This window comes from Pteropus alecto, unplaced genomic scaffold (assembly GCF_000325575.1).
Source record: "Pteropus alecto unplaced genomic scaffold, ASM32557v1 scaffold50, whole genome shotgun sequence".
NCBI lineage: Eukaryota > Metazoa > Chordata > Mammalia > Chiroptera > Pteropodidae > Pteropus > Pteropus alecto.
Window position 1 is genome coordinate 17587373 of NW_006431918.1, and position 23828 is coordinate 17611200.

General features: G+C 34.8%; 1 protein-coding gene across 2 annotated transcripts in view; it reads left to right on the forward strand.

Moving 5' to 3' along the window:
- Positions 1-1072: 1072 nt before the first annotated feature.
- Positions 1073-23828, forward strand: part of CBR4 (carbonyl reductase 4) — a 97511-nt gene continuing 74755 nt past the window's right edge. Inside the window, exons 1-5 of one of the 2 annotated variants that reach the window (XM_006906327.3) lie at positions 1084-1454; positions 3662-3782; positions 4433-4569; positions 6751-6885; positions 16206-16640. In XM_006906327.3, coding sequence (XP_006906389.1) covers positions 1313-1454; positions 3662-3782; positions 4433-4569; positions 6751-6885; positions 16206-16384 — 714 coding nt within the window. In that variant the 5' untranslated portion in view covers positions 1084-1312 and the 3' untranslated portion in view covers positions 16385-16640. Of the gene's footprint in view, positions 1455-3661; positions 3783-4432; positions 4570-6750; positions 6886-16205; positions 16641-23828 lie in introns of those variants that run through there. The other variant, XM_025042978.1, reaches the window with a different exon arrangement.

Sequence of the window (23828 nt, forward strand, 5' to 3'; positions counted from 1 at the left end):
TAGTGTTTCATGTGTATTTACTCCTGTCACCCTATGTTGTGTACTTTTTCATAGTTGATACTATGGTTTATACTTTTCTGAATCATCTAATGCAATGATATTATATCAAGAAATGCTTCTTTTTTACAGTATAATTATAATAAATGCTCAACTTTTAGCTTAACTCTCAGAGCACTCAGCACATCTCTTTAGAATTGCAGGAATCTATTTCTGTTTGCAGCAGCTGATGATTGTTTTATGAATCCTGCAGAAGTATTCATTCAAGTAACATTTTTTTTTCTTTTTTAAATTTTTGTTTCAATTAGTGTTAACATCCAATATTATTTTATATTAGTTTCTGGTGTACAGCATAGTGCCCAGACAGCCATACAATTTAGGAAGTGATTCCCCCCACCACCAGTCCAGCACCCACCCAACAATGAACATTTTTTGAACCCCTATAATATAGTATTATTACAGGGCATCCACTTTTGCAACACCCTAAGAGATAAATGGTAACGTCCAGCTGGGAGGAGGCCTATTTCTGCGGCAACTTCGGAAAGGGAAAGGTAGGATAGGTTTTGGTATGAGTCCTGATACTTGGAATCCACTTCTTCAACAGGTTCTGGACATCTAGTTTCCAGCCAAAGGCAAGCCCTGGGTAAAAGGCAGAGAATGGAACTCCGAATAGTGCATAGTTGACCCATGAACAACGCTAGAGATAGGGGCGCTGACGCCCCCGCTCCCAGTTGAAAATCCGCGTATAACTGCATATATTCTGGGTTCTAACTATGGTGATCAACTTGTCCTGGTTTGATGGGGACTGTCCTGATTTTAAAAGAAGTCCAGCATCTTGACATATCCCTCACTTGCAGGCAAACCAGAATGCTTAGTCATCCGAGCTCTAAGCCTAACTCTCCTGTCCAAAGGGCTTCTGGAGGTAGCGTTTCATCCTGAGTGCATTTCCCACTGCGCAGCGCTCGTAGCTCGCCTTCCCTCCTGCGTCTAGACTACAAGTCCCAGCATGCAGCTCGGCCCCTTCTGCGGCAACCCTTGGCCTGCTGGGCTCTTTCACGCCTGTGTCCCCTTAAGGCATGGAGCCTGGGAGCCTGTGCGCGCTGACGTCATGCGTTGACGCCATAGTCTTAGCGCCTGTCTCCGATCTTCTGGCATGACAGAGTCCCATCGCAGGAGTGGTGGGGAGGTGCTTTTTTCCGCGTCAGTTCGATTTTTTTTTTTTCTTTGAAGCCGTGGTGGTATAAAAGCCGGAATCTGGAAAGAAGCCGTCACCCCTAGCTCTCTTTCCTCCAAGTTTGAGACTCCTGGGTTCAAGATGGACAAAGTCTGTGCTATTTTTGGAGGTTCGCGGGGCCTTGGCAGGGCAGTGGCTCAGTTAATGGCCCAGAAAGGCTACCGACTGGCCATCATCGCCAGAAATTTGGAAGTGGCCAAAGCCGCCGCCGGTGACCTCGGCGGTAGGTACTGGAGTTGTCCAGTTGTGTGGCTGCAGTCCAAGCAGCTTGGCTCCTCGTTTTTAAAACGAGCAGGTCTGGCCTTTATGGCTCTGAGGTTTAGCAGTTCAGCTGCCACGTGCAGGAGCACTTTTGTCCCGAATGTAGCCTGTAGCTTGTGCAGAGACGCTCCCTCCCCCACTTCCCCCCATTGTTTCCTGCAGAGTGCCTCCGTCCACGCTGCTTGTCACCAGTGGCTGAACTCTTAGGGTTTTCTTTTGAGACTTAGTAGTTTTGTGGTGCCATATTAATAAGAACTCACCTCCCTGAGGCTAGTGCTAGCAGAAAGGAGCTGCTTTGTTTTGGCGTCTGGAAGGAGGGGAGGCACACAACAGTTAACTTTTTATATAGGGCAAAGAGCTCACTGGTGGTTTAAGATCCTGGGGCCCGAAGAGGAGGGCTGGTCAGAAAGGAGTTCTGTCAGGAAAGGTAGGCGTGTCGGTCTTAAAATGCTTGCTTCGTTTTGCTGAGGGCTGTTCCCGCCTGAGTGTGGATGCACAAAACTTTCATATAGAGAAATTTTTGAGTACCAACCAGTTTTGAGATGTACCTGGTTTGCTTTAATACCACCACCATAAGCACTTAAGTTACGAACTCCTTTTGGTGACTTTAACAAATGGGCAACTGAGATTTGTTCTGCCAAATTCCTTTTTATTGCATTTAAACTTCATTTTTTTTTTCTGTTTTATAATGGATTAGTACTTGTTTTACATTGTTTTGCGAATTTAAGTTTCTTTTCCTGGTAAGAGAAAGGATGTTTGAAAGATGCTGCTATTTGTTTAATTACTAGAATGTACAGATGCACCTCATTTACTATCAAGGAGGCTTTAGGGGAAAATAGAAGCCTGGGAATGCATCTGGTACCTGTAACCTTTAAAATAACATTACTGATTGGTTCACCCTAATTGGTTATGTGGGTTGGGAGAATGTTAGAGTTCCTAAAAGTAAAAAACACAAAGAAGTTATATATGAGAGACAATTTCAGTGAATGCTTCTTGCTGCTTCTAATTATTGCCATTATGTTACTGACAAATGGGTGAGAAAGTGCCAGGCTTTATGCTTTCCACCCAAGCCATCAGTGTTTGTTGGACAAAATTAAAACTGCTGGTTGAGCTTTCAAGGGTTGTGAATCCAACTCTTCAGATGGAAGCCAAGCATGAGACAAAGGATACTTTTGGGTCTTTCATTTCCTTGAATTGTATTCCATAAGTGACTTCCCAATGACTTACTCTTTGCAAAGGCTTTGGTAGGTAATTTTAATATTAACTATTAGACAAGGTCAGCCAGAAAATAAACAATTGTTTTTTTTTAAAATCTACATTTGAGAGTGTTAAAATGGTATGGGTGGTGAACACACAATGCAATGTATATATATGCCTTACTGTTAAATTGTACACTTAACACTTACTAGATTTCATTAACCAGTTTCACCATAACAAAAATTTTAAAAAACAATAAAATACAAAAAAATTAAAATATATTATTAAATAGAGAATGCTTTATTTGAAGGGTAATTTTTTTTTGGTATTTAAATATTTGAAAATGTGACCATTAAAAAAGTAACAAGTTGTTTATAGGAAAAAGCTTTTTTTCATTGTTTTTCGTTTTAGCATTTTTACAGCTTCCTCCTTTGTTTTAACTTTCCTAATGGTCAGACTTTAATAATAGCCACCGTCATCATCAAAATAATATATGTGCCTAGTTAAAAAAAAAAAAAGAAAGAAACTCTAGAGTTTATTATGCTCAGGGCAGGGCTAGGAAACCAATTTGACAAAAACCTAACACAATTAGACATAAATTTCAAAAAAGGAATATAAAATCCAGAAGACTATTGAACAGAATTAGGTGGATTCAGTGTCAAAGCTATAAATATTATCGGATGAATTTTACAAAGCATTATGAACACAAAAAGGCCCTTCTCCCACTTTTTGTTGATTAAAAACAAGTTTTAAGGTTTACATCCTGTAGTAGTTTATTTCTCCTTGTTTACCACCACCCACTTTCCTCTTTTATTACACTGAACTCAATGAGAGCAGGAACCAGTGACAATCTTATCTCTAGGTTCTAGATTAGCACAGGCCTAGCTTATAGTAGATGCTTAACAAATGTGTATTGAATAACTTTTTAATTCAAGTTACAGTTTATAAGTAATTGTAATCTTTTGTGTGTAGGTGGTCATTTGGCATTTAGCTGTGATGTTACCAAAGAACAAGACGTTCAAAATACTTTTGAAGAGATGGAGAAAAATTTAGGTCCTGTTAGTTTTTTGGTAAATGCAGCTGGAATTAACAGGTTGGTCAAATTTAAGCACATTTCTAATATGTCATTTCTTCCCTAATTTGTCTTTGCTTAACATGAGTTAATATGTTAATTAACTTGGTTTACTTCTAATTGGAATAAAAACTGTATTTTAAAATTTGGTCGGTCAGTCCATGCATTCTTTTCTTTTATTGAGATATAAAATAAGGATATAGTTTGTTCAATTTTAACGTTGTATTCAACACCCATATTGAGCTACAGAACTTTTTCAGCTCTCCAGAGGGCTCTCTCAGTTTCTTCCCAATTAGTAGTTCCTTATAGGTAACCACTATTCTGACCTCTCTCACCATATATAAATTTTCTTAGTTCATAAACTTTAAATGGAATCAGAGTGGGAATTCTTTTTTTATAATGAATTTTGGACAGAATATTTAGAATAATATTAATTTTCTTGCTAATTCACTCTACCTGAGAGGGGATAGGAACATGACTTCCAAGTGGATCTTTTAGTTTTTATTTTAAGGCCTCTCAAACCAAGTGTAAAATGAGACTTTTTAGGTATTCTAGCTCAAATATGAAGCATTTCTTAAACTCTACTTTCAGTAAAAATGTTACACATTTATTGACATTTTTTGTTTTATCCCATTTTTAATTAACATGCTTTTTTTTTTTTTTTTTTAAAGGGATAGCCTTTTAGTAAGAACAAAAACTGAAGATATGCTATCTCAGCTTCATACTAACCTTTTGGGTCCCATGCTGACCTGTAAAGCTGCCATGAAAACTATGATTCAACAACAGAGAGGTTCTATTGTTAATATAGGTGAGTCTTCACTTTTGCGAATTTATAATTATCATAGTACCATAAAAATATTTAATTGACTAAATTGGAATTTGTGTGAAACTTAGATGAAATGTGTTGTTGTCTGGAAAAAGGATTTGATTAACTGAGCAATAGGTAAAACAGGAATCACAAATTCATTTCCTTATAGTAGTCAAGTAGGTGTTAACTGAGTTGACACCGCCAGCTATTAGAAAAATGACAGCACAAGCCGCATGAGAGATGACAAATGATGGCCAGCTTTGTTGTCTAGAGGCCATTTGAAATGGCAGGTGCAACCACTGCTCAGATCCAGTAGATTGTTGCTAAGCATTAATGTGGTCTTGGTTTTGTGAGCTGTTTTGATTTTTTAAGATAAATTGGACATCCTGATTTTTATGTGAAACCTAATTTTTAAAATATGGACAAGGAATTGAAAAATTTTAGATATTGGGGGCTAAAAATGATGTCTAGAGCAGTCACATGGGTCACCGATTAATCTAGTACAGAGTTTTAAAAGGAAGCTTAAGAGAGTGACTTTTTCACTTTTTTAGCATAGATATAGGTACTGCTTAGATTTTAGGGTCAGATAAACTGTAGTGTGTGCCTATAGGCCTTAAAATGCAAAATGACTTGAAATTTTATTTCAATTTGGTAATTTGAAAATAGTAGCATACTGTCTGCCTTTTAATTTTGAGTGGTAATACCTTAAAAGGCCACAAAAGGGAGATGCTTCTCTGTTATAGTAAATGACTCTATTCTTTCTAATATAGACAATAGCTTTCAAGCCAGTATATAGGGTTTTCCTCTTTTGAAAATGAGAAGAGGAAAGAATTCTGTACTAATAATAAACATTAGAACTTTTTTAACGTTTATCCTTAAAAATATAAGAGATCAGTTTTCTTAGATGAGTAAACGAGTCGACCTTTGCCTTCTACTAGCCAGATAATGATTTGGGGTTCTTATAAGCTGGTATACTGGCTTGTATATATCACCAGATAACATGGAGTATGTTTGTTTAAATCTAAAATATTTACCCTTTTTAGATATATTTAAAAAACCCATGTCAGTCCTTTGTATATATAAATTTTTAGAATTGTGTTACAAGTAAATAAAAACATATAATTGAAAATAAATTAAGAGAACCTTATTCTAGAAAGGACTACTTTAAACTGCTAGAAAATTCATGATATTTCAGAAGGTACCGCTTTTCACCAGAAGAACAATAGTGTGTGTGGTATGAATCAAAGCTTCCCGTTTGGCCTTTCATGCCTGTATTTTTCTTTCTTTTTTATCTTATATCATCATATTTTTCTTTCTCCTAAATACCCCTTTCTCTGTTCATCTGCATTTTCTCTGTTATCTCTTTTCTTTTTGTTCTTCACAGTTCTCTTTCTTTGTCATTAACTGGCATATAATATATAATGTAGATAAATATTTTAATATTGGACTTGTTGATTATAACAAGTGTTTGGAATGTTTTCTAAAATAAAAATTTTCAAAACTTTTGTGAGGGTCTTGATTAATTTTTATATCATAAGTACAGGTCACTGGTGCAGAAAATTACTTCCCCACTTATGTTTTACATGAATTTATTTGCATACAGTTGGTATTTGAATTATAAATTATTCTTTCATATTCATATAAATGAGGCCACCCAATAATCTTTAGTAGACATTACAAGTTACTGAAAGTAACGAATTACAAAGAATTTGTGGTTGAAGCTTTGCTTATTTAGATTGACAGTAGTTCACATTTAGTGAGATCTTCAGATGAACTATTTTTTCAGGTGGAAATGAGTACTGTGGAACCATAAAATTAATCAGCCATTATCTGACTTTTTTTAGTTTTAACCTCTTCCTACTGGAAGCCTTTATAAATACTATAGAACTTTTATCCTGTCAGACCTAATGAAATGAGAGTGGATTCTTTTCACTTAATGGATCAGTTCTCAAGCCCTGTTTGGCATTTGGGATTTCACACAAGCTTTCAAAACTTGTTTTCTGTGTATCTGGAGCAGACTCAGATTCTTACCACTCAAATGACAATAGTTAGAAATCCTGATTTTAGCAAAGGACAAGGTGAAATAATTTGTACCTTTTTTGTTTGTTTACTATAAATTATCTGAATATTCAGATAACCCCATTAATTGGTTTGAATTTGATTTCCCTTTTTTTCTCCTAGGAAGTATTGTTGGTTTAAAAGGCAATGCCGGCCAGTCTGCGTACAGTGCCAGTAAAGGAGGATTAGTTGGATTTTCACGTGCTCTTGCGAAAGAAGTAGCAAGAAAGAAAATTAAAGTGAATGTAGTTGCACCAGGTCAGTGAAAACTTTTTTCTTTTTAAACATAATTTTTGGATGTTTATGGTTTTGTACTGTAATAGCAAAGATTGTTCTTGGGTTTGTAATTGCATCAGCATCATTAGGCACTTCTCAGAGAGTATCAGAACAGGAACTTGGAATCTGCACTGTTACTAAACTCTTGAGTAGCAAAATGAGGGAGGGTGTGACTATGTCCTGACAGGACTTAAAGTGGCCATTCCTGGCCACACTGCCAGGCTTTTGTTTGCATAAACCACATTGCATTTTTTACTGAATGATTATATCCAAACTAAAATCACAAGAGAAACTTTTTATTTAAAAATCAATTATAAATTAAGAATGTAAGTATTTTAAGTGTGTGGAGGGCGGGGGGTGGGGGGGCGAGTAATATTGGTAACATATACCCAGTAATTGAACAAGTCCAAATTGTATACCTTTAGAGAACTGTTTCCATTTTAAGTATTCTTCTTTTCTTGTGATAGTCTATTTACTGCTCACAACATTTGCTAATTAATTTAAACTTTGTCAGTTTGTCAAAGGAGAACTTTCCATGTAATGTGCCTATTACCTAAATATATTCCATATGTCTATATTACAGAAACAGTACATCTTTATATTTAAAATGTCTAAATAGCTTCATAATACAATATGCTTTTAATAACAGTATAAACCAGAGGAAATAATCAAACAAGGCTGCATACGTGATATCATTTGCACATTTCCCAAAGTAATCACATATAATAACTGATATAGTAACTACTCCAGAAAGTCAGTATTTGTACAGAGAAAGAAATGCTAGAGGTCACATATGTTTCTTTTCAAAATAGATAAGAAGCCTTTCATTGTATCCCAGAGAGCTACCCAGGATTCATGTTAGAATTTCAACACAAAGGAAAATTTTAAAAAAGATATTTACATAGAGGAAGAAAACATCTTTTTAAAAGTCACTCTATGAAGTAATAAGATTTTAATAGTGAGTCTAGGAGTTGTTGCCTCTTTAATGAGCGAGTGGGGGCTCTGAGGATCATTGTGTATTGGTATCAGAGAAGGAAAGTGTTAGTCTGTGATGACAGAACTGAGAACCAGCCTGGTACTGTGGCACTAACAAGCTCTATTACATATGCAGGAGGTACTACATTTGCAGGGAGTGGCCAACAATGAAGATGATTAGAGAGGTGGCTGTTTAATGAATTTTCAAAATAGTAGAAGTTAGTGGGAAGCTTATAATAGACCTGCTGCCCTCCTGTAGGGAATCTGTCAGGAACACTTGTGTTCTTAAACATGTAAGAAAAACGAGGCCTTCAGAGATGCAATTCACCTGTAAGACAAAGCAAGCGTGATCTGGGCGAAGTACACAGAAGCTAGAGCCTTTTCTAGAAGGCAAAGGGAACATTTTTGCACACCTGTTCCTTTTATTTTGCTGACTTTGGGTATTCCACATTACTTGAAAATATTGGTGGATTAAATGGGATCCAAAGCCAATTAACTTGGTCTGTTGGTTACCAGTAATTGGAAAATATTAAAACATAATGATCAGAATTATAGTTTAGGTTGTCAAAGGCTAAAGAAATTCTTTAATTCTCTTTTTTGATTTATAGAGAAGGGAGTCATTAGGCCTATTAATTAATTGGTACTCATGGATTGATGCCTGGGTAGAATAGTTCTAAAAACTGTGAAAAGAATCAAGTAATGAACTAGTGACTAGAGAAAAATTCTTTGTGCCTTATATTTTCCATAAAATCTTTATTTTTAAATTTCATACTAATTTTAGAATAACTTGAGGTGGAAAGGATTTTAGAGATCATTTATTCCAGTGATTTTTACGGTTTAGAAGACTGGGACCTAGGAGACAGAGTGATTTACTGAAGATTACACAGCTAGTTTATGGCAGGACTGTTACTAAAAGCTTTATCTTTGGATTTGCAGCTAAGGTAAGCTTAAAAATAATGGCCCCTTAGATTTTCTTTATATCGTTGCAAGCAGTTTAGGTGTTTTCGTCCTTTTGCTACTGTGGTCTGTCTAAACTATCTGGACTCTTCCAGTTTTATAACTTTTGCCTTTATATTATTTGCCTTTTGCCAAGTTACTAGTTGATAAAATTGCCTGGAATAGTTAAGAAGGTAATAAAAAAGTACTAAAACTTAATTCTACTATTATCACTCATTTGTTAGGGTGATAGAAATATTTGTTAGATACTTAGTTGGCCTTTGAATAAAATGAGTGTTTTTATATACTTCTGCCAGTTAGCCATGAAATCTTTGTTTTAGTTTACTATAGATATTTAAGAATTGATTACCTATATGAGAAAAGACATTTTGTTTTTGTTCATTGGTTGTTTGTAAGAAACTGTAGACCTTTGCCACCTTTATGTTTCAAGTCACTAATGGCTCCAGCTTGGACCCTAAAGTTGGAGTTTTACTTGGCACTGATATTGAACTAGCAGGGATCAAGGAATTGCCAAAATGCTCTGATAGCCATTTTGCTCTGTAACGTGCCTTTATCCTAATTCATTGTTCAGTAACAGAGACTAAATTCATTCATTGCAAATCCATGAAAATTTGATAAATGACTATGGTTTAGATACAATACATCTATTTTTTCCAAAAAAAAAAAAAAAAAATCGAAAGCTTCACTGTCATGTTGGCACCGCTTTCTGTTTGTTTATGCTTTATGCAACATGATTTGATTTTAGTGTTAGCCCAGTGTATATGGAGAATAGATTATTTATGATTTAGGACTGCATATATTTGCTTCCTTCTCCTATAGGGATTGTAATGGTATGGATAATGAAGAGTTATTCTGGTTCATTTTGATTTAGAAGCTGGATGGTTTAAGGATAATGCAAGTGTTCTTAATCCGTAATTAATCATTCTGCAGAGTTACTGTCATGTATTCTATATGCAAAGGCTGTGCTAGGTTCTAAAATTACAAAAATGAGTAAGATACTTCTGCTACAAGGAGCTAAGTACAGTGGGAAACACAGACATAAACAAGTAATTACAATGTCATTCGATGAATGTAGAGATACATATCTATGATCTATGGAAACACTGAAGAATGCTTAATTTTGTCTGAGTGAATTAGTTGTCAAGGCAACAGCCTAAATAGTGGGAATCTAGTTTGTATACAAAAGGAGGTTTTATGAGTGTTATGGAAGTGTGTTTGTATGTATAACCTTTCCTAAAGATCTTTCTAGTACAATTTATACTGCAGAAAAAACTTATTTCTAAAAATGTGGCCATTTATAGGTTGACTTTTATTTTATTGGCTATATATATTTATCAGGTTTCCTGGTATGAATATGCCTCATTGGTCAGAAGCAAACTATAAGTTAAAAAAGTACAATTAAATAGATTCCATGAATTATTTATTAACTTTATTTTAGATAGTAATTACAACCAAATTCTTCACCAGATCTTTAAATAGACCTGACAAACATTGAATTAACACGTTTCTTTTTCTGTCAGTTTTCCTGGTCACCATCAAATGGAGTTCCCAATTTAGGAAAATAGCTAAAAAGCAAATCATAACAGGAAAAGCAAGGAACAAGAAAAATAATAAATTAGGTTATCATTTGCTGCCTAATATTACTGATATTTTAAAGATCAGTTAGTTGGTACACTTTAGTATTACTTTAAGTATAAAAATAAATTACTCATGGATAAACCTTACTGATATGAGAAACTATTTGATAAATTGAAATTATAATGGGAACATTGCTTTGAAATGTATGTGTTTTCAGTAGATAATACAAACGATACAAAATTCAAAAGTATGATGAGGCATAGAGGGAAAAGTAAGTCTCTTCGACTCATCTAGTTCCTTTCCTCAAAAGCAACCCACTGTTAACTAGTTTCTTCTGCATTTCATATACAAGACAATAAAGTATGTGTGTTTGTTTGTATGTGTGTGTATATATTTAAGAGAACACTATTTACAGTGTTCTGTACCTTGCTTTATTTGTAGAACAATGTATCTTGGAGTTGATTCCATATTATTCCACATATAGCTGCTTCATTTTTTGAGTAACAATTTTATTGAAATATAATTCACATACTATACAATTCACCCATTTAAAGTGTACAATTTCAGTGGTATAATCACAGAATTGTTCTATCACCAAAATACATTTTAAAACATTTTCGTCATCCCAAAAGAAACTCTGTAGCCATTAACATTTGCTCCCCATTTCCCTCCAATCTCTTTAGCTTCTGGCAACCATTAATCTACTTTCTCTCTAGATTTTCCCATTCTGGACAATTCATATAAATAAAATCATATAACATGTCTTTTGTGACTGCTATGTCACATAATGGCTGAGTTAAAAGACGATAAATTCTGTTTTATAGGTGTACCATAATTTATTTTACTTGTTGTCTCTTGTTGGGCATTTAGATTGTTTCTCATTTTTTGATATTACAACTAATAATGCAGTGACAATACTTGTATGTGGTTTATTTTGCACATGTGTGAGTATATGAGCATAATCCTGGGAATGGGACTGCCAAGGCTTGAAGGGTACATGCATTTTAAATTTCGACGAATAGTTTAGCATTGAATTTATTTCTATTGGGTACCTTAAATGTTTTTGCCCCCTCCCTTTTTTTAATTTGAAGAGTTCTTATGTTTACTACTTGGAGAAAACCTTGTTGACAAATGCTGACATAAATTTGGCCACCACTCAAAACAGATAATTCTCTGCGTGATCTTATGGACTGTTTGGTATGGAGTTGATTTTCACATACTGCTTCCCTATACAATTTATAAACATATTAAAGACATAGAAATTCATTCTCTTTAAAAATCTTGGTCTAGTTTTTGTCAACAGCCTTGTTTCTTCTGTCTTAAAAAAGTGAGATTATAATTCTTTTTAGGCTCTAGAGACTAATACTAGAGAATGGACTTCTGAGTTCATAGATATATCAAGTAGTGCACATCCACAATTGTTAATACTAGTGATAGGCAGATATCCTAGTGTCTTATTTAAACATAAAGTTTCTGCTATATATAAAAATGTTCAAAACTAAAATAATGACCTGGTAATATAGAAATGAAATGCTAGTTATTTATACTATACAGCTGGCCAAAAATGGATAAGGAAATAAATTTTCTTTAGAATTTATCAAATGTAATTCTTCTTGGACAAGTACCATACACTTTCTTTTATGAGCAATAATATTCCTATTCCTAAAGAGTTTATATTTTAAAAGTAATACTGTGTATGTCATCACATCTGCTGAACTAAAGTAGAAGTATCCTTGTTCTAAGTCAAGTGCATGTCGTTTCAGTTATCTATTTAGTGATTTAAGGAGTGGTAGTCTTCTACCACTAATTGTGCAACAAGTGATCAGTAATCATTTGTTGGATAGTTGCACCTACTTGTAGTTTGTAATTTTTATAGGCCAGTTTGAAAGGTATTGCAACTATGTATGTAGTAAAATGAGTAGAACCAGTTTCTGGAACATTGCAAATGAAGTGGAAGAATTATATGGAAGAGACTCCTGTGGGGTTAAGGAGAGAGAACAAACTGAAAAGCAATACAAGCACAAAAATGGGTGTGTAGAATGCTACTGATATCTCTGCTCAGGTCTTACGATATATGATTAGAATCCAAAGACAGTTTATATGCACTGCCCTGGGTTGTAATGTATTTATAGATGAGGATTCTGTAGTTCATGAACTATAGCATAAAATGACATTGAAATTTGGTAGAGCCGAAGTAATTATCATTAGAGACTAGCTCTAATGGGGTATATGGGGGTATATGGGAACTCTTTCTACTTTCGTTCAATTTTTTTAAAACCTTAAAGCTGCTCTAAAAAAATATAAATTCATTTTAAAAAGTTAATGATGAGAGATAATGAAGAGAGAAAAATCTTTGGACATATTGTTGCTTTCTGTATCAAACATCCTAACCAGAGTGGAAAAGCCAGTATTGGTGAAGTCATCCCTTTCCTTTCAACTTGGCCTCTAACGCCTACTTTACTTTAGGCTATTAGTGTAGATAGAGTTCAGTGACGGCTAGCTGCTTGTCCCATGAGGTTTGTCATTCCAACTACAAGTCTGAGGAGAGGCTATAGCAAACTTCTCCTAAAGAAATAACACCCTTATCTTCCAAGTTTGAACAGTAGAGGGAATAATCTTCATGTGAGGTGGGTGCCAGACTTCATGATCCTCATCGTTGGACTCAGAGGGCACCTCTCTCCTTCCTTTACAAATGACCTAACCATGACACAGATCATAGCCGAGGTGACTTCAGGGTGTACTGAGCAAGATTGTATTAAAAGCTTTGAGATGTTAGCTTTTATCTATTCCATATATCTGGCTTACTTGGTCGTTTTTGGAGGACCACAGTCTGTCCTAACAGCCCATATCTATGTGGCAGAGGCCTTCCCATCTCACTGAGATTGCCCTTGAACTTGTTCCACTGCCTTATCTCCTTTCATATGTATGGTTTGCCTTCCAGTACCTCATACTCTGTTCTAGATCTGCCTTTTTTAAAAGGTAAAAACACCTTCGTATGGCCTCCCATGGGTCATGAAGCATCACCCTTTGTCTCCGAAAGTACAAACACGTCAGAACTAAAATCTACCTATAGGAAAGGCAAATCAGTTTCTTTCAACACAGCATGGATAAAAACTGAGATTAGAATCTTCAACTGGAATATTCTATCACAGCTATCAATATTCTATCTCAGCTATCAATATAAAAATTGAGAGTCCTTTTAGGGAAGCACACTTTCCTAAACCTGAAGTAAGAAAAGTCATGAAGACTACTTAATGAGGCATAATTTTCATCTTTAGGTCATAGTTTTGTAGAGTTAAAAGATATTTTAGTAATCTGTGATTTTCAATCTCTTTCACTCATTTTGTGAGACAGAAACAGCCATACAGTTTTAGATAGTACATGACTTTCCTCAGGTCATAACTTTGATAGTATTAGCAGAGTAGGGAACAGAATCTAGTTTAATGTGTCCTAATCCATTGAGGTTTTTTTTTTTTTTTAACCACAAAATGCTCACCAGAGCCAGTTAGAAGTTGAACCTAGAATTTGTTAATCATAGTTAAAAGGTCTTTCTGCAAACCATTTTTACAGCAGATTATTGAGTTTTTTTTTCCTTAAGATTAAAAACACATCATTGATTTTTTTTTTCTTTTGGCTGAGAGTTTGAGATTAGTGGGGAAATATGTTACACCAATTTTGCTAGAATTCAAAATGACCTTAGAATAAAAGATAATTGTATCATGAACTTCTTCAGAAGGAACAAGCTTTTAAATGTTACATTCATAATTTAATTCATTCAACTTTTTTAACATGTGAGGTGAATTTTCTTCCTAATACACTCTGAGGCATCTTAGAAAATAAGTGTGTCCAAACACATAAAGCTTTGGATATCAAGAAGCCCCACGATAGTGTTTTTTATGATGTTTGAATTGTCTATTGTTATTATGACTTCACTGTAGATGAAGTTTCATTTACAGTTCACTTGAAATTCACCAGGGTCTGGCTATCCAGTTTTATCATTATCTCTATCAGCTGCTGCTTTTATTCTTGCATTCCTTCTGCCATCTCATTGTTAAAGATGAAAGGAAGTGAAGGAAATGTTGCTGACTTTTAAAATGTAATATTTTATAGTAGAGAAGATCCTATTTCATAATGTAATCTCATAATGAAGTACATAAATAATACAAAATTGTTTTGTTATTCCAGGCCCTTATTACAGACAGTTTGGTTAGTACTGTGCATCTTTTTTCAATAACTTTTTATCTAGATGCAGAAATAATATATCTCTTGTGGACAATTGGGTAAGTACACACAAGTACAAAGAAGAAAATAATGATCACCTATAATTCTAGTATCTAATGATAATCACTTAATATTTTGGTATATATTTTTTCAGTCATTAGTATAGATTAGTTTTTTTTTAATTTTTTACTTTTTATTGAGGTATAATTGACATAACATATTAATTTCAGGTATACAACATAATGATTTCATGTTTGCATATATTGTGAAATGATCTCTACAGTAGTTAACATTAATAGTCTAGTTAACATTCATCTGCATACAGTTACAGAATTTTTTCTTGTGATAAGAACTTTTAATGTCTACTCTCAGTTACTTTCAAATGGATAATAAAGTATTAACTATAATCACCATGCTGTATGTTACATCTCTGTGATTATTTTATAACTGAAAGTTTATAGCTTTTGATAGTAGTATAACTACTTTTGTAACCTACCTTTTAAATATACAGATGTTATTTTTCTCTTATTTTAAGTATCCTGTAGCATTTTAATGCCTGTAGGATATACCGTGTGGATATAATGTGTGGACGTACTGTGATTAATTTAACCATGTCCTTATTGAAAGACATTCAGCTTGTTTCCTATTTTTCTCTAATAAAGCTGTCACTGTCATAGGCTTCATGATAGAAAAAAAAATCTGTGGTTATTTCTTACAAGACTGTTAATAAAATGTTTCAGTATTTCTAAGTGAAAACAAGGCAAAAAAAAATTAAGCAATTATATAGTAGTGCATAATAAACTTATAGCTTGATACTAATACTTAATTCAGTGCTTAGTTCATATTTAACCTGGTATTTTAAATGACAGTATATTTAGTTTGGTTTACAGTTTGAGTTATAAATGATTTAATTATAATGCAAGCCAATTTTGGAGCTGTACTTTTGAGATTTCACATTAGACTTTCATTTCACATGTCATGTCTAACTCTTCATCCATCATTTTTTCATGACTTTAAAAATTTTAAGATTTTTCTAATTGTTCATTTTATGAGGAGTAATTATTCGCTTTCTTTTTTAAAGCTTAAATGATTGAATAGTGTACAGAATACTGATTATATGTTTTTTATTGGTAATATATTCGTGATATTTTCTTCCCTCTACCCCTTGACCCCATTCAAGTGAAAATTAATCAGTTCCGTTGTACTTTGTGCATATCTCTATAAGGATGTTCACTAGACTTTCCTACATTGTAATTAGGGGTGCAAGTAACTGTTTTCTCCATAAATTATAGATTTCCCAAGGAATAGAATTTTTATTCATGTTTTTATCTACCCACTTACGAGTTGGGCCAAATATTTGGGAATCAGGTATTGTTCAATAGACGCTCATTGAGTTAAAGTGAATAAAAATGGAGACTTGGTTACTTGATTGCTAGCAAAACTCTGCAGTTCCTAAATAAGATTTATTAGTAACCTCAAATTATCAGGAGTAAATTCATTTTTATTTGAAATTGAAGAAATGTCTTAGTGTCTACCCTTTTCTACTAAATAAACAAACATTTCTCTTTTAGGATTTATTCATACAGATATGACAAAAGACTTGAAAGAAGAAAATTTAAAGAAAACTATCCCTCTTGGGAGATTTGGAGAACCTATTGAAGTGGCACACGCGGTTGTGTTTCTTTTAGAATCGCCCTATGTTACAGGGCATGTTCTGGTGGTGGATGGCGGATTACAGCTCACAATGTAATTTACATATTATTCAGTTATAGTGGTGATTAGAATCGAGGGCACACTCTGGCTGTTGATTAGACAGTCTTACCTACGTGGGTGACATTTGCTAATCAGATCTATTCATGCTACAAATGTTGACTTCCATCTTTATATGTATATCTCTGAAAAGACCAAGGTGTGACCAGTTGTGTTTTATTGATGGTATGTACCTTATAGACTAGCAATGGTAATATGTAAACATTTTTCAAGTAATAAACAAGACTTAATTTATACATTTTGTCTCAAAAGTGGAAAAAATTATATAGTTTAATTTTCTTGAGTTATATCATTGTATCAGGCTGAATACTCTAGAACAGTGGTCCCCAATCTTTTTGGCACCAGGACCAGTTTCGTGAGGGACAATTTTTCCACAGCCAGTAATGTGGGCAGGTGGGATGGTTTGGGGATGATTCAAGTGCATTGCATTCAGTATACACTTTATTTCTATTATTATTGTAATATATAATAAAATAATTATACAACTCACCATAATGCAGAATCAGTGGGAGCCCTGAACTTGTTTTCCTGTTTTTTGGCACCAGGACCAGTTTCGTGAGAGACAATTTTTCCACAGCCAGTAATGTGGGCGGGTGGGATGGTTTGGGGATGATTCAAGTGCATTGCATTCAGTATACACTTTATTTCTATTATTATTGTAATATATAATAAAATAATTATACAACTCACCATAATGCAGAATCAGTGGGAGCCCTGAACTTGTTTTCCTGCAACTAGACAGTCCCGTCTAGGGGTGATGGGAGACAATAAACAACCCAAAGTGTGTCGCTTATACCCAGTTACTCTGTAATCTTGTTTTGGTTGCTGTCACTGCAGAAAACTGTGCTTTGCAAAGATAGGATATTGGAAATAGAAGCAGGCTTTTCAGTGCTTTTGTGGCAATCTCAGGATTTTCTGCCTTGACTTTAATCCAGAACGTGTGAAGACTTGAAGTTGTCTCAAACATACTTTCAAGGCCACTGTCATGTGCAATCTCAAGCAGTTGATCCTCATCTAGCATGGATGAAATAGATTCCCCTGGCTTATTCACACATGGGTCACAGATCCATTCCTTCCCAATTCGAGGGTCTTTTGCAGTTGGGAAGTAATGCTCAAATTCTTGAAAGCTGAGACAGGTGAATGTGCACCAGCTGGGGGAAAGAAGGCCCCAGCTCAGTCTCTTTCAAAATCTCTGCTAATGTTAGAAACATTTCAAAAATCCCAGTGTTTACTCATTGCCCCCATAATTCCAGTTTGTCTTTGAATGCAGCCATTTTAACTGCCAACTTGAACACACTTGTCGTTCTTTCCTGAAGTGACAGATTGAGTTGGTCAAGCAGGTTGAATATGTCACACAAGTAGGCAAGTTTTGTGACCTATTCCATGTCATTGAAATGTGCTGCCAGTGGTGACTGTTTTTTTTTTTTTTTAAAGAAATATCTGGAGTGGCTCTCGTAACTCAGAAACTCTGGCCAGTGATCTACCTTTAGAAAGCCATCTCACTTCTCTCTGTATAATTGCTGTGTATGTTCTGTGTCCATGTCCTCACAGAGCTGCGCGAACAGACGTGATAAGGGCATGCACTTTAATGTGGTTGATTGTTTTAATTACATCCTGCAAAACGTTAAGTTCAGGTGACGTTTTTCAGCTAGCCAGCATTTCTCTATGGATGGACAGCATTTTTCAGCTAGCCAGCATTCTCTATGGACAGTGAGTAGACTCATATTCAGAAGCGACCTTTGACCAAAGTAGTGAAACCAGAAAGCCATCCAGTCTTGGCAGCAGCTCCATCAGTGCATACACCGGCACAAAATGACCCCTTCAGTTTTTCTTATATGTGATCATTCAAAAACTTGCACAGTTCTGCAGCTTTGGTGTTGGCAACAAATGTACACACAACATATCCTCATGCCTGTCCTCCTGAAAAATATATCACACAAAACAAGCATTGTTGCCTTATCGTCATCAGTAGACTCGTCAACCTGGATTGCAAACTACAGTGACTCATTAATTCTTTCTAACAATTGTGCCTTAATATCCTCTGCTATTTCGTCAGTTTGTCTAGTTATGGTGCTAGCCGAAAGAGGAACACGTGCCACCTTTTGGACTGCAGCCTCTCCTAAAAGTTCACAACAAATGTCCTTAACAGCAAGCAGGATCAACTCTTCACTAATAGTAAAGGGCTTCTTTGCTTTAGCAATGCGGTTAGCCACTAAGAATGGTGCTCTCAGTGCAGACACTTTTGATATAGTGGCAGCCTTCAATAATTGCTTCTGTTATTCGTATTCACGTTTTTTTCTTTTGAAAAACTCCAAAGGCCTATCTTTTAATGCAGGATGTTTGGTCTCCATGTGGTGAAGCAGTTTTGAAGGTTTTGTGGCTTCATTGGATAGCTGGTCACCACATATACAAAACAGGTTTGGAGAATGTGAATCACCTGTTGCAATGAACCTGTAATTAAAGTAGGACTCTTGGTATTTTCTTTTAAATGCAGCTTTCTTTTTGTTGGCAGTTTTAGAGCCCTCTGCTGTCTCCTCATTGGATCTTTCCCCCTTTTCAAAGAAGCTCTCCAGTGATGTTTGTTTTTTACTCATTTTGGCTAGGCTTAGCTTGTGGGCTTACCAAAATTGAGACAAGTGTGCAGTTTGGGAAAGAGGTGCGGACAGAAGTGGTAAATAACAGGTGGGCCAGGTGTGGATTAAAATAAGTGTCGGATTCTGACTTAAAGTTTGCCACCAGATGCAGCTTAATTGTGACTTGCCACTCACTGATAGAGTTTTGATGTGAGTCTGCAAGTAACTGATTTATTATGGTCTCTGTGCAGTCAAACTCTTCTAATGTGAATCTGGATTTGCAGCTGCTCTCCAGTGCTAGCATCACCGCCTCTGCTCCACCTCAGATCATCAGGCATTAGATTCTCCTAGGAGCGCACAACCTAGATTCCTCGCATACGCAGCTCACAGTAGGGTTTGCGCTACTATGAGAATCTAATGCCCGATGATCTGAGGTGGAGCTGAGGTGGTGATGTTCTCTTCTAATGTGAATCTGGATTTGCAGCTGCTCTCCAGTGCTAGCATCACCGCCTCTGCTCCACCTCAGATCATCAGGCATTAGATTCTCCTAGGAGCGCACAACCTAGATTCCTCGCATACGCAGCTCACAGTAGGGTTTGTGCTACTATGAGAATCTAATGCCCGATGATCTGAGGTGGAGCTGAGGTGGTGATGCTAGCGCTGGGGAGCAGCTGCGAATATAGATGAAGCTTCGCTTGCTTGCCCTCTGCTCACCACCTGTTCTGTGGCCCGGTACCAGTCAGTGGCTTGGGGATTAGGGACCCCTGCTCTAGAAGTGAACCTTGTGAGTCATTGTCAAAGAAAGAGTATTTACAGGGCATTAGTTGGTTGTCAATACTTTAGCAGCCCTGCTAAGTTACACATTGTATTCCTTTTTCGTATTCTTTGGACGATAACTTTTTATACAGGTTGAAAAAAAACTATCAGTTTGATACAGACATGAATCTAGTCTGGTTTATTCGAGTGGTGTTACTGGTGATTAAGTGACTGGGCAAAATAGTCAACAAGTGTAAGTGTGGTAAAAATCAGTCCATTCTATAGAAATTCTCAAAGACGATGAGGTTAACCTTTAAGATTTTAATATCTGTTAAGTTGATCTCATCAGCTTAGGAAGTTGAAGTTTTTTTTTTAATCACAAAACACTCAGTATAGCAAGCTACTTAAAAATACTATAAGAAATAATGAAAATTTAAAAATGAGAGTATTTTGCATTAATATGATTCTCTAAAATTTTAGTAAGATAGTAAATACTTAAGTACTTATTAACAATCATAAATGATAAATTACAATAACAGTGGGCCAAATGTCTTTACAAGGGACAACAGCATTAGTCTTAATGGAAAATATTTGAGAATAGAAATAAAGACACAAACTGAATATAAAATGTCAGGCAACATATATTTTGCCTTAAACTATTTTGTGAGAAATAGTATGATATTTTAAATGTCATTGGATTCATGTTGATTTTTATTACTTATTTAGAAAGGTTTTAAATATTTACTGCATTTGAAAAAGTAATCTTTTTACAGTTTTATTGGAGCTGCTCATTATTTTATATAAACAGATTTAATTTTATAGGAAAGTCAGTGCAAAAGTTCAAATAGGTTATAATTCTAAAATAAATGCAGAGTAATCAAAATAAAAAGTAATAAAGGCAAATCTATATTTTAAATTAAGAGTGTTGATTCCTTAAAAATTACTGTAGAATTTATCTTTGAAATAGTATTCTTTACTTACAGAAGTCTATTTAGGATGTGAAAAAGTTAAGTGTGAATAAAATTACTGTTATTAATCAAATTGTCTACTAAATGCAAGCAAGGTAATTTACAGAATTTTTCAGGTATTAATTCCAGGCACCTATAGGAAATGCGGCATTAAAGATAGTTTCAAATATGGTAGCTGATGCTTCTAAGCTAGTAGAGTTTATGTAGACGGAGCAGGCCATTTTTCTAATGCTGTCTCACCTCCAGGCCTTTGGCTGCCTGCAACTCTTCATTATGTCATCCTCTCAGGCTTGAATTCCCTTCTCTGGATTTCATGTTCTAAAATCATCAGTGAGGCTGATATGACTGGTGATTAAGAAGAAAGCAATGTATTTCATGGAACTGATGACACTAAAATGTAGGTTACAGATAGGTTTAACCTTTAAGTGTGTATATTTACACTTTAAGAAATATAACTGTTTTAACTATTCTACCCTCTCCCCCAACCCATATTAGACTGCTGATGGAATATGGGGAGAGATCTTGATATTGGTAAAATGAGCCTTCACTGTTTCACTCCAGGTGAATATTCCATCCACTTCCACTAGCCTGGTAGAATTTATAACTTAATGCTTGCATCCTATTGCTGAAATAAGTTTCCTTTGCTTATGTTCAGAGATTCAAGAATTTTAATGATTTCTTAAGAAGACTTCTCTGTAGCTGTTATGTGACTTATGAGCCCATAATCCAGCCTGTGTTTAGCACTTTTTAAAAAATTGTTTGTGCTTAAGGCAAGTGTACTAAAACTTTTGCATGGAATATTTTAAAATTTGTGCTCCTTTTCATCCTTTTATTCATACTCAGTTTATGAGACAGTTTTTAGCTGCTTTCTAGAGATAGAATTACGTGTTATAAATTACTTTGGGGGGCAGTATTTGGGCAAAGAGTGTTTAATTTATACGATTCTGTTATGTAGAATAAAGAGAGGTGACTATTCTGGATGTTAAAGAGTGTTGCCATACATTGCTGAAACATTTTCTAAGCTTTCAAAATGGAAATATGTGCAAATTGAGAAACATACCACTATCCTAACTTGAAAAATATGCTAAAAGTATTTAATAATTTTTTAAAGTTTCTTTTATATTAATTTCATCTTTTAACTACATTATAAGCTCTTCAGAGTAAATACCTCTAAGTAGTCTTTAAGGAAGTTTTTATAGTTTTCAGCATACACATATTTGCTGATACTATCTTTTTTTTTTTTTTAAGATATGATATATATATATAGCATATTAGTTTCGGGTGTTCAACATAATACAGTGTTTGTATATATTGAGAAATGATCTCAGTAAGTCTAGTTAACATCCATCACCACATATAGTTACAAAAATTCTTTCCTTATGATAAGAACTTTTAAGAGCAACTATTAGCAATTTTCAGATCTAGAATACATTATTAACTATAGTCACTGGGTATACATTACATCACCAGGAATTATTTATTTTATAGCTGTAAATTTGTACCTTTTGACCCCCCTTCACCTATTTCACCTACTACCCACTCCTGCCTCTGGCAAACACCAATCTGTTCTCTGTATCTATGAGCTTAGAATTTTTAATTTTGTTTTGTTTTTTTGGTTGCTGTTTTTAGATTTCACATATAAGTGAGATCATATAGTATTTGTCATTCTATATCTGACTAATTTCACTTAGGACAGTGCCCTCAGGATCCATCCATGTTGTCATAAATGGCAAGATTTCATTCCTTTTTATAGGTGAATAATCCTTTGTATGTGTATACACACACACACATACACACATCATAATTTCTTTATCCATTCATCTGTCGATGGACATTTGGGTTCTGACATGTCTTGGCTGTTAAAAATAATGCTTCAGTGAACGTCGAAGTGCATATATCTTTTTGAGTTACTGTTGACATTTTCTTATAAATTCCCAGAAGTGGAGTTGCTGCATCATATGGTAATTCTACTTTTAAATTTTTAAGGAACTTCCATACTGTTTTCCATAGTAGCCGTACCAGTTTACATTTCTCCAAACAGTGCACAAGGGATTTCTTTTCTCTACATTCTCACCAACACTTGTTATTTGTGTCTTTTTGATAAAAGTTGCTCTGATTAGGTGTGAGAAATGCTTGTAGTTTTGATTTGCATTTCTTATTATAGTTTTTATTGTAGTTTTATTGTAGTTTTGATTTGCATTTCCCTGATGGTTAGTAATGTTGAACACCTTTTCATATACCTGTTGGCTATCTGCCCATTTTTAATTGTATTATTATTACTATTTAGTTGTATGAATTTTTTATTTTGGATATTAATCCCTCAGCAGACATATGATTTACAGGTATTTTCTCCCGTATAGTTTGTCGGCTTTTCACTTTGTTGATGTTTCCTTTGCTGTGCAGAAGCTTTGTAGTTTGATGTAGTCTCATTTGTTTGGTTTTGCTTTTATTGCTTTTGCTTTTGGGTCATATTTAAAAAAAAGTTATCACCAAGACAGACTCAAGGAGCTTACTGTCTGTGTTTTCTTCTAGGAGTTTTATGGTGTCAGGTCTTACATACAAATCTTTTATCCATTTTGAGCCAATTTTTGTTTATGGTATAAAATAGTGGTCTAGTTTCATCCTTTTGTATGTGGCTGTCCAGTTGCCCAACACCAGTTATTGAAGAGCCTTTCTTTTCTCCATTGTACGTTCTTTGATTCTTTGTCATAATTTAGTTGTTCATATATGTGTGTTCACTTCTGGGCTCTAAATTCTGTACCTTTCATTTTCGTGTCTGTTCTTCTGCTAATATCACACTGTTTTGATTACTATAGCTTTATAGTTTAGTTCGAAATCAAGGATTGTGATACCTCCAGGTTTTTTTTTTTTCCTCCCAGGATTGCTTTGGCAATTTGAGATCTTTCATGGTTCCATACAGATTTTAGGCGTTTTTGTTCTATCGCTGTGAAAAATGCTGATGGGATTTAAAATTGTTTTTTTTTTTAATTAAGTTTATTGGGATAACATTGGTTAATACAATTATATAATTTTCAGGTGTACATTATAATTTGACATCTGTATATTCCATTGTGTGTTTACCACCCAAAGTCCAGTTTCCTTCAGCTAGAATCTATTTGATCCCCTT